The 11,308-nt window shown below is 34.0% G+C and overlaps 1 protein-coding gene and 1 long non-coding RNA gene across 2 annotated transcripts; one reads left to right on the top strand and one right to left on the bottom strand.

Moving 5' to 3' along the window:
* Nucleotides 1-5,105: 5,105 nt before the first annotated feature.
* On the bottom strand, nt 5,106-6,456 carry LOC145125045 (putative 6-phosphogluconolactonase 4, chloroplastic). The gene is made up of 3 exons (XM_079060536.1): nt 6,197-6,456; nt 5,929-6,064; nt 5,106-5,810 (listed from the first exon to the last, which is right to left on the bottom strand). The coding sequence occupies exons 1-3, from the start codon at nt 6,346-6,348 to the stop codon at nt 5,340-5,342; spliced, it is 759 nt and encodes a 252-aa protein (XP_078916662.1). The 5' UTR covers nt 6,349-6,456; the 3' UTR covers nt 5,106-5,339.
* A 1,777-nt stretch (nt 6,457-8,233) lies between these two features.
* LOC145125044 (uncharacterized) lies at nt 8,234-10,725 on the top strand. Its single transcript, XR_013715770.1, has 6 exons — nt 8,234-8,303; nt 9,189-9,305; nt 9,797-9,930; nt 10,058-10,086; nt 10,184-10,237; nt 10,407-10,725. It is a non-coding gene; the product is annotated as an uncharacterized LOC145125044 (long non-coding RNA).
* The last annotated feature ends 583 nt before the right edge of the window (nt 10,726-11,308 follow it).

Here is an 11,308-nt window from a genome sequence, read left to right as displayed (position 1 = left end):
TATTTGTCACTTTAGTTACTATTTTCAACATAGTCATTGAATTTCAGTCTTTACTCATATAATAACTCAAATACTAACCATATGCAGCCTGGTTTGACCCTTAATTACTATTTGTTAATTAGTGGAATATAATTTGTCAGATTGTTTTAAAAGGACAACCATCTATATTTTTGTACAAAAAAGGAATGAAGTTCAAATCTTAATGTTTAAAACGTCCTTATTTAACAAGGTATTGGGTTAGCCAGTACCTTGTATTCTATGTAATAACTTAATGTCCCAGGTCATTAAATGAAAATGTCACGTTTACTCCATTAAAATCGACACGCTTTAAATTAGAGCGTCATGCTTCTGTTTTCAATCCAATCATACTTAGTCAAAAAAACCTTTCTCCCACCAAAGATCCTCTCTATGGCACTCTTCATCACAATCAAAGTTCATTTCCAAGGTGTGTTCATCAACAAACTTGTTTGTTACTTTGATGGTATTCATCATCTGTTCGAGAATATTGATTTCAAAGAACACATATGCCAATTCTAGGTATAAGGTTTAATAATCCTAAACAACTGGAATTCATGCTTTATAATTATGTTGTAGCCAATGAGTATCAATTGTACTATGAAAAATTGACAATAAAAGATTATTGGTTAAATGTTGTGATGGTGAATGCACATTTAGGCTATGGGCTTCATGGATAAGCGAGGAGAATTCACTCAAAATCAAGTCCCTTATTAATGACCATAATCATGCCATGAATTTTAAATTAGGGTCAATTGTTAATTATACATGGATTGGTAGTCATTTTACCAAGGAAGTTCTTGAGAATGAGAAACTCAATGTTAGGATGTTAAAAGAAGAAACAAAAATTAAATTTGTCATAGAGGTTAGTATGGGACAGTGTAGGAGAGCTAGGAAACATGTAATGTCTCTTGTTGAAGGCACCATAGTAGAAAATTATGCAAAGTTATGTTCATATTGTGAGGAGATAAGAAGGTCTAATCCAGGGTCAACAATAAAAGTTTCCTGTAAACTCTATAAACTCTATGACATATGGGAAAACCTATTTTAACATGATATATATATATATATATATATATATATATATATATATATATATATATATATTGATGCACTTAAGCAGGGTTAGAGAAGTGGATATAAAAGGATTATAAACTTGGATGGTTATTTTTTAAAAGGAATGTGTAGTGGTGAGTTATTATATGCTGTTAGGAGGGATGGAAACAATCATATATATCAAATAGATTGGGTTATGGTATGTGTGGAAAATAAAGACATAGGTAATGTGTCAGGCATGTTTTGTCCAACTTCAATAAGAGATTTTCAGGTTCTCAATATGAGGCAATGTTTTAAAAGGTAAGTAAAGCATCAACTGAACCTCATTTCAATACTGTAATGAAAGAGATTCAAATGTTTATCCCTGCTGTATATGTGCACCTTATAGGAAGGAATCCAAATTCATGGTCCAAAGCATTCTTTTAACTAGGAAGGGGGTATGATGTTGTTGAGAATGGCTTATCTGAAAGCTTTAATAATGTTCTCTTGGATGTAAGGAAGAAGCATATTATTAGTATGTTGGAGGATATAAGGTTATATGTGATGCAGAGGGTGCGTAGTTTGAGAATGAAAGGGAGTGGATAGGGACGTTTTGATGTATGTACAAATATAAGACTTTTCATAAATGAATTGCAGATCCAACAAAGGTTTGATCATTTATCTCATTCATTTTCTACCATAGCTATGTTCATACTGACTGTGTTTTTTTATAGGAATTGGCAAGTGCTTCCTAGTGGACTAAATACCTTTGAGACAAGAAACTTGGGAGATTTATACGATGTTGATTTTGGATAAGAAAACATGTACTTGTAAGGCATGACAGTTGAATGGATATGGTTGTGTTCATTTAGTGGCAACCATTTTTTTACTTAAACATGAATGTGCAGGTGTTTTTTGATCTTTTATATCGTACAACCATATACATGAACACACATAAATACTCAATAGGAAGTATTGATAGGAGTGCAATGTGTCCCACAACATACTACACACAACCATTGCCACTACTGAAAAGGAAAATGTCAGGGAGACCCACTATTAAGAGGAAGAGGGACATTATAGAGGTTAGTGGATCACACAAAGTATCAAAGGCAGGAAAAAGAATTGCATGAGGTGCTTGTAATAAGGTAGTGCACAACAAGTCAAATTGTGATGTAGTGGCAAGGCCCCTAAAATTACTGGTAAAAAAGGAAGGTTCGAGATGCAGGTGGTAGTGGTGTGAAAATAGGAAGGATCAAGATGAATGTGGAAGTGGTTTGAATAAAGAGACGGGTCAAGATGAATGTGGAAGTGGTGTGAAAAAGGGAAAGGGTCAAGATGAAGGTGGAAGTGGTGTGAAAAAAAAGGGTCAAGATGAATGTGGAAGTGGTTTGAAAAAGAGGAAGGGTCAACAGCGACTTACACTGAAGTTAAGGAAAAATTCAGAGAGGATAATAAAGAAAAAGTTGGCAAAAAGGGTCCAAGGCAAAAATGGAGAAGGAGATAGCTCATCCAAACCAATGGACTTGGATTAGGTTTGCTATGGTTATGGAGTATGAAAGTTCTTTATTTATTTTAGATGTGTTTGTTTTGTGTTGTCATGGTTACACTAGTTACGGTCTTGTTTTGTTTGTAATTGTGTGGTTTAAACACTAATTGATAAATAAAACAATGTACTTTGTATGTGGACAATTACAACTAACGACTAAAAATAGCATTGTACTTTGAATGGTGACAATTACATACTTTGATTGTTGATAATTACCCACTAGGAGTGTCAATTTATGACACGACACAACAGAAATACATGAAACGAAACGAAATCGGGACGAAATCAAAATTTGAATTTGTGTTTATGTCGTGTTCGTGTCAAGTTTAAAAAACACGATGTCGTGTCGTGTCGTGTTCGTGTTCACAAATCGACACAAAATTGACATGAATGAACATGTGTTTGTCGTGTTATATATGATTAAGTATGAATTAAATAAACTAATAGTTATGTAATGTTATCTTGTCGTGCCGTGTCGTATTGTTGTGTTTTAATTGGTTCGTTTTTGTGTTAGTGAAAAAAAAACACGACATCGTGTCGTGTCGTGTTCGTTTTACACAAAACATTTTTGTCAGACAAAAATATGACACAACTGCTCGATTTGACAGCCCTATTACCCACTATACACCCAAATAAGCATTTTACTTTGACTGTTGACCCAAACCTAATATACACCTAACACTACACCGAAAATAACATTGTACTTTGGTTTGTAATTTGTCTGTTCAAAATTAGGTACCATCCTAGTGTGCTTTGATCTATATATCCAAATACAAAATTTAACATCAAAATACAATAATAAACACAACTCAAGTATACACCTAACAATACACCTAAAATATCATTGTACTTTAGTTTGTACTTTGTCTGTTGACAATTAGGTACCATATCAAAGTACTTTCATCCATCTGAAGACAATCTTTAACATCAAAAGAAAAGCTTAAACACAAATCTACCATTGATGCAAGGAATTCTGATTTGAAATCCATGTACTAATAAAAAAAATCAAAATATAACATGAAAAGGTAGTACAATACAGTTTCCATTTGATTCCAAACAACATACACGATTCACGGAGTTTTCTACTATCCAAAACCCCAAAAAAACAGTTTTAGCCCATCAAAATACCATTGTTACTAACACAAAAACGAAAACCAATAGAAAACCCCAACAATCCATAAACCAAAAACCCTAAAATCGCCATCATCGACCCACAAACTACATCCACCCAAAACGAAATACCCCACAAACAACAGTGGGAACGACAGTCATACGAATCGCTACCATTGCCTTCAAAATGTGTCCTCATCACCCCCATTTCCTCCCGCGAATGTTGTCTTATCTACTCCAGCTCCACCTGGGTTTCCATTGCGAGCAACTCCTATTCCGTAGTTGGAATATCCAAATTCGACTCGTGAAATCCACTATAGGAAAAACTTTGTTCCGACATTGTCTGGAAATGATCGGGGTTAAAAGCTATTTGGGAACGAAGGAAGAACATGGGAGAGAAATCGCTAAGTGTAACAAAGTGGGCGGGATGAACTAATTAGGGTATCACTTTCATTATATAATAGGACCATTGTGGCTATTCTTGGGGACCAAGGGTTGTACTGTAGACCACACTCAGTTGCCACTTAAGCAGTGAGTAGGCATCCATCTCACCTGTTTTTTTCTGATTTGGCAGCGAAACCTTTTATCAAGGGTTAAGGACCATTTCAACCAACCACTTTATACTTCATTCCTTTTTTGCACAAAAAAAAAATAGATGTGTAATCTTTTAATACAAACGTGACAAATCTGTTGAGCTAATATGATATTTTTCCTAAATATACCTAGGAGAGGGGTGTCTAGAATAGCCACCCTTAGCTTGGTTATTGGATTTTCCAAAAGGTTTTATACCAAAATGATGCAATACAATTGATTAATTACCAAACCAATCATCCCTCTACTATCTAGCGATTTTTTAAGTTTCTGAGTGATTTATTATTTATAGTTACTTCAGTTTTAATTTTAATAGTTAAAAGTGAAAATGATAAAAAAAATGCCACCGGAAATATCACCTCCCCTCCAAAAAGCATGATAAAATATACGTTTTACATCCCTTAGGTAAAAAAAGGTAAATTTACTCGACGGGTCCATTCATAAATACTTGTCTCAACTTTTATAAATATGTTAAATTGTCATGATGATTTAATCGATTATATGTGTTAAAAAAATATAATTTGAACGCTTTTCGACCCACATAACATGTTTTTTCCTATTAACTTCTATTTTATTTAGAGATAAAAGATAATGCAAATCAACATATTTACAAATAAAATAGTAGAAATTGTCTTCTCTGCCTACATAGTAAAAGATCCGGTCTGTTTTTGTGCAGTTTCTCCTAAAATCAAAAAAAACAAACCGGATCTAATACTAAAAAATCAAACTGAAATAGAACACATAAGTTGATTAATTTGGTACAATGTCATAGCTTTTGGTTTTGATTTTTTTTTAACCAAAAAAATCTCAAAAACGATTTTCTTTTTTATTACAAATCTTTATAGTTTAAACCCAACATAACTTAAAGCACACAAAACCAAAAGCTATGACATTGTACCATGGAACACATAAGTTGATTAACTTGTTTATTCCATCATACATCATGCCTTATCAATACAAACATATCATCATCTGCCCATATCCATACCACCATCATCAGTGTCAGTGTCAGTGACAAGTGACAATGACAGCAGACAGTTTATTTGAGTTGTGATGTAGCCGCCTTGTCCAAGAACCATGTGAGCTCTCCTTCGGGTGAGACCTTCTGCACCGGCAACGGATAACCATAAGAAGCATGTGGGCCCAACGCCACCTTCACTGCATCAGCTGCATCTTCTCCAGTCACCACCATTGCAATCTCAGAAGCTGAATTGATCAAAGGGAAGGTGAAAGTGATTCTTTCAGAAGGAGGTTTGGGTGAATCCAAGATGAAAGTCACCCATTTCTCCTTCTCAAATCGTTGAAAATGCCAGCAAAAAAGTGATGCAACATGCCCATCTGGACCCATTCCAAGTAACATCAGATCAAATTTTGGAAACCCTGTAATTGGTGATGTTCTTAGGGTTTTGTTTGCTACCAAATGTTTAAGCCTCTGCTCATATTCATCTGCTGCTTCTTCAGGTGATAGTCCTTCCTTGATAGGATAGATGTTAGATTCAGGTATCGCAACCTAACACAACATGGAAAAGATACAATAACGTCTCAATTGACATAGACAATAACATCTCAATCATAAATCTCTTTCAACTTCTCGAAACCCTAAATGCTACAGTAGAAATTAAAACTACCTTACTGAGAAATCCGTCAATAGCAAGCTTGTGATTGCAATCAGGATGATCTAGAGGAACAACTCGTTCATCAAGGTAGAATATCAACCATTTCGACCAATCTATTGAACTAATATACGGAGGCTCTACTAAGTTCCTGTCGAGAATTAAGCTCAAATGAAGCATAGTACACGATCAATTAACAAACATTTCTAGTTTCTTATATTCATTCAGCAATCAAGAATGAGGTAGTAAATTTCAAATTTTCAATCGTGGGTTTTATAGTTACCTCATAGTATCGATCAAAGTACCACCGGAGAGTACAACGGAGAAAGAACCATTGGCGGCGATGAATCTAGCTGACAGATCGGCGATATAGTTAGCAAGAGCGACAGCTACGTGCTCCTCCGTCTCAAACTTCAGAACATTGGGTGGCGCCATTTTTTATCGCTGGACAGAGATAGAGGTGACTGAATTCTGATGGTATCGTTGAATTGCGTTTCTATATGGAATCCTGTTCCCGTCCACCACACTCAGTTTTGCACTTTTTGAAGTACCAAATGTCACTTCGTTTTTTTATTAATATATATATTAAGGAAATGAAAGTTAGGAACAGGGTACTGTTCGTTGGGTTACCACAGGGTTACGCGTATTCCTTCCCGATCCTTCCACCATCTTCCTTTATCTATCTCTGTTCCAATTTCCACCGTCTTCCTTTAAGGAAATGAAAGTTAGGAACAGTACCTGACTAGGGTACTGTTCCTTGGGTTACCACAGGGTTACGTGTATTCCTTCCCGATCCTTCCACCGTCTTCCTTTATCTATCTCTGTTCCAATTTCCACCGTCTTCCTTTAAGGAAATGAAAGTTAGGAACAGTACCTGACCAGGGTACTGTTCCTTGGGTTACCACAGGGTTACGCGTATTCCTTCCCGATCCTTCCACCGTCTTCCTTTATCTATCTTTGTTCCAATTTCCACCGTCTTCCTTTTATCATCTTCATCAGGTCGATGGTTCTGCTACTTCATGCAGCCGTCTGGCTGCACGACCGCGACCGTGCCTCCATTTGATCGTGTTATTCTTTCCAGTACCTTCATTTACCCTTTTGTTCTCGGTCTTCACTGCACCGGACCGTGCCTCCATTTGATCGTCTTCGTCTCCACCGCTTCTCGCCTCCACTGCACCGGAATCAACCATCCGTACATTGTGCGAGTTCGCAATCGATATCAACCACAGACAACCCACATCTGATCCGGCGGAATTTCAAAAAACCCTACACCATCGGTGCTACGAGAGTACTCAGCGGAAGGAAAATCAGTATCGTCTCCATCATCACTACCAGTCTCCTTCATCCCTGTATTTGGCTTCTCTGCTGCCCTGTTCTTCGCCGACGCACCACCAGCAGCAGCATCCGCATTCGACGTTAATCTCACAGAAGGTCAAAAAAGGTGTTTTACTTTTATTCGTTCACCATATGTTTACATTTAATTTCGATCATTGGTTATTGTAGTCGCCTTCTCTGGTCTCCCTATTTGTACTTTTGGAGAAGTATATGTTGTATGCAGATAGGTTGTTTGATGAAATGTTTGTCTGCTTTTTATTTGGAGATGTATATTTTGGATGCAGATAAGGTGTTCGATGAATTGTTTGTCTGTTTTTTTTATGACCGGTTATTGTTTTTCTTTGATTCCTGTGGCAGATCTGTGGCTCATAATTTAAGTTTTTAGGGATTGAGCATACACACATGGGAAATAGACGATGCAAATATTCATCAAATACTTTGTTTGCTTCAACAACTCCATACTCCCAACCTTCTTACATTTAACTTGGGGATTCTCCATGTACTGGATTTGCTCATTCATCTTTTAATCTCAACTATAACACATACACTTCCATAATTATTTTTCTTTTTCTTTCACAAAATAAGATATTCAATTTGCATCTATTTTCTTTAGTAAATTATATTTATAATTTGTTAATATAATAATTTGTGATGACAAGAACGATAGAGATGCAAATATGCTCCCGAAATTTAATAGAACACATATTTAAAACTTAAAACATTCACTTAAGAATTGTGGTCATGAGATACACGAACTATTCTGTTTAATAATTTACTCAAATCTTCTTTTATCTTTCCTGTTATGATGTTATGTACATTTTTAGACTGATTTTACCGTTTTCATTGTTTACAGGTTGTTTATCTTTACCATTATTGTAGTATAAGAGGTAAACTTTCATGCATTGTTTCTTTACATATTTTTATAATATTTCAGAATCAGTTATGTGGTATTCGAATTTCCAAATTTTTATTCTTATACAGTGAATGGAGAAGATCACATACCATTTCTTCACAAACAAAGTATAGCCAACTTTGAAGCACTTTCTAAAGGAGGGGTAAGTCAGTCCTTTGTCTTGATTTTCTCTATCTCTCACATAAACACTCAGTTTTTTTTTCACTACCATACAAATTCCAATTTTAAGTCTGGATCTTAAATATCAGATAATTTCCAGTAAACAGGAAATAAGATAAAACAAGAATATTTTTTTGGTTAAACAAATTATATATATTTGCTTTACTTGCACATTACTGTCATGACTCATGAGGTCAAGAGTTCATCAGAAACTTAGAATGATTTTGCCTTTGGTACGTTTCTGTTATATGTCTACAGCCATTACCTGCTTTTTGTTTTTCTAAAAAAAATTATTTCTTTCCTGTATCAAATCTTTTACAATTACTTCTCTCTCATTTGCTTCTTTTAGTGGGAATTTGTATTGATGTCTGTTCCTTAAAGAATCCATCTCTCATTCAACAAATTCTCATATTTATTCCATCTCTCATCCAGTAAATGAAACAATATTTTATGATATTTGAAAATATTAAAAAAGTGCAAAGTATTTATAGTTGAAAATTTTATATGAATGTCTTACTTACTCGAGTATCTTAAGTTACCAATGTATTTTAGATATATGAAAATACCGTTTATTAAAAATTAATTTGTAACTGATGTAAACAAAAAACATTTAGAATCAAGGACAGTCTCATTTAAGACCATCTAAGGACAAATTGGTGATTACCCCGCAAAAAATTCTTTTTTTTTAATTGTCTAAAGTTGATTGTATTTCTTATCCCATTGAGGGGAATGCATTTACACTAATTTTAAAGAAATTGTTGTAGCTTCTTTAGCCGTAGTAATCGACAACCGGTAGGTTTCTCGCTATAACTTTATTAAAACACAAACTGTTGCACACTTACTAATTACCCATTTACCATTGTTGCAGGAAGGCTTCTCTTTCTAGGGTCAGGTGTGTAGTTTCCGTCTCCGATTTCCCACCGTCGTCAGCCACCATCCATTTACGTAAAACATTCATCAAGTAAAAATCTTAAATAACGATTTTGTAAGTATCTTATTTCCTGAAAGTTTTAATCTTTGTGAAAATATATATAAATTTTTTTATTATATGTAATTATTGGTTCTGCGATATATTTTTATTTTGTGTAATTTTTTTATTTTAGGTTGTGAGAATGGGTAGTTGTTGTATTTGTAACAACTGAAAATTGAAATTATAAATCTTAATTACGATGTTTGTTCTATTTCTTTGTCATCTCATTCTATTATACCAAAAGCACCCCTAACGTAACTCAACGTTTTATATCGTTTTGGTTCTTATTTTAAGGCTATGGGGACCAAACCGATATAAAACCTTGAAATAAGAACCACAACTGAAAAAAAGTTCCATTTTAGATTAAAAACTAGAAAAATCAGAAAACATAGGGACCCTTTTTGTAATTTAGAGTAAATTACAGAAATGGTCCTTGTGCTTTCTGATTCTTTTCATTGTTTAGTTCAAAAGTGAAACCTTTTTCAGTTTTAGCCTTTTTTTTCAAGGTTCCAGGTCCAAAATTGATATGAAGTCTTCAATTGTTGTCAGTTTCGCCACTGCCACTGGTCTACGCATCCATTCAGCTACTGTTGTTACAATTTACAGCAAATGATCACAATGCAGCAATCTCTTTTGTCTGGTAGGCAACCACCCACTCAGTAAAATGTTTATCCTATTTTCTAATAGGTCAGCTCAACTGTTGATTTTCACTTTACCATGTAATTCATATTCATGGTTTGATACTAGTTTTCTGTATGTATATTCAGGGAAACAGGTCAAACCGGTGTAGCAACAGGTACAAAATAGTTAAAAAAAATTTATATACACAAATTTACAACTAAATCTTAATACATATTATTATATTTATAATAATCATGTTTTTTTGGGTGTAGCAGGTGCGCCCAACATGGGAGATGCCCAGCAGAAACAAATCATTGATGCTAAAGGTAAAACTTAAATTATATTTTAACGTTGCTAGTAACTACTTTAGAATTTTTAAAATAAGAAATACAATGTTTTTTTCTTTTTTTTTATAAAAAAAATCATTTAATAAATGTTATAATGAATAATTATATTACTAAAAGAGGTTGTTATTATATGATGGAAAAACTGCAGAGGTGAAGGTTGGATTGTCTACAAAGAACGCCCAAAAAATTTGTCCATGCTGTAATGAACGAATCATGTAAGTGCGATCTCCATTTGACCAATTTTGTTTTGTTATTATATGATGGGAAAACTGTAGAGGTGAACATTAGGTGTTTGACTACATAAAAAAAACTCACGCTAAGCTTTTTACACTTTTGTTGTTACAGTCCCTAAAGAAAAGTCTCAAGTTGTTGATGTGAATTTGTAAAAGCCATGGTTGGATTGTGTTTTTGGTTTTTTACTTTTTCCTTTTTGCCTGAGTTTTAGGTGTTCTGATATCAATATTGATGTGTATGTGTTTATTACTACAATGATTTACCGTTGCATTTCTTATTTTGGGCTTTATGGTATGCTAAGAAAGTTGATGGTGGTATTGAACTATTGATGTTGTTTTGCTAGCCACTAACGACAGGTTTGTTTCATCCGATTCATGACAAATTACATAGATTAGCAATGTACTTTACTATGGATACCATTCAGGCAGTGTACTTCAGATAATAGTAATGTATGAAACACATGAACATACACACAAAACTAACGCTTTCCTCCCCGCGCAACGCGCGAGAGTCCTTTCTAGTTATTATTATTAAAATTTCATTTAAAACTATTTTTATTAAAATTCATTTAAAACGTTAATAGGTCAGTTTATTTTTTTTTCTTTGACAAAATTGTAAAAATATCGTTGTGGACGTATTACCAATTCATATAAAACGTTGAGAGAGTAACAAACTTTTTTTTATTTAAAAATTATATATAAATCTTTTTATATACAATTTACAAATAAGTTTTTTATTTTGTACATGTAATTCCAACAAAGTTTCTAAATTTTCTTCATTATAGACGTATTACCAATTGTAACAATCCAAATTTTC

The sequence above is a fragment of the Lactuca virosa genome, chromosome 7, assembly GCF_052849685.1.
Source record: "Lactuca virosa cultivar CGN04683 chromosome 7, Lactuca_virosa_CGN04683_v6, whole genome shotgun sequence".
Classification (NCBI taxonomy): domain Eukaryota; kingdom Viridiplantae; phylum Streptophyta; class Magnoliopsida; order Asterales; family Asteraceae; genus Lactuca; species Lactuca virosa.
Note: the sequence above shows the minus strand (reverse complement) of the source record. Positions and strands in the feature narration are given on the sequence as shown.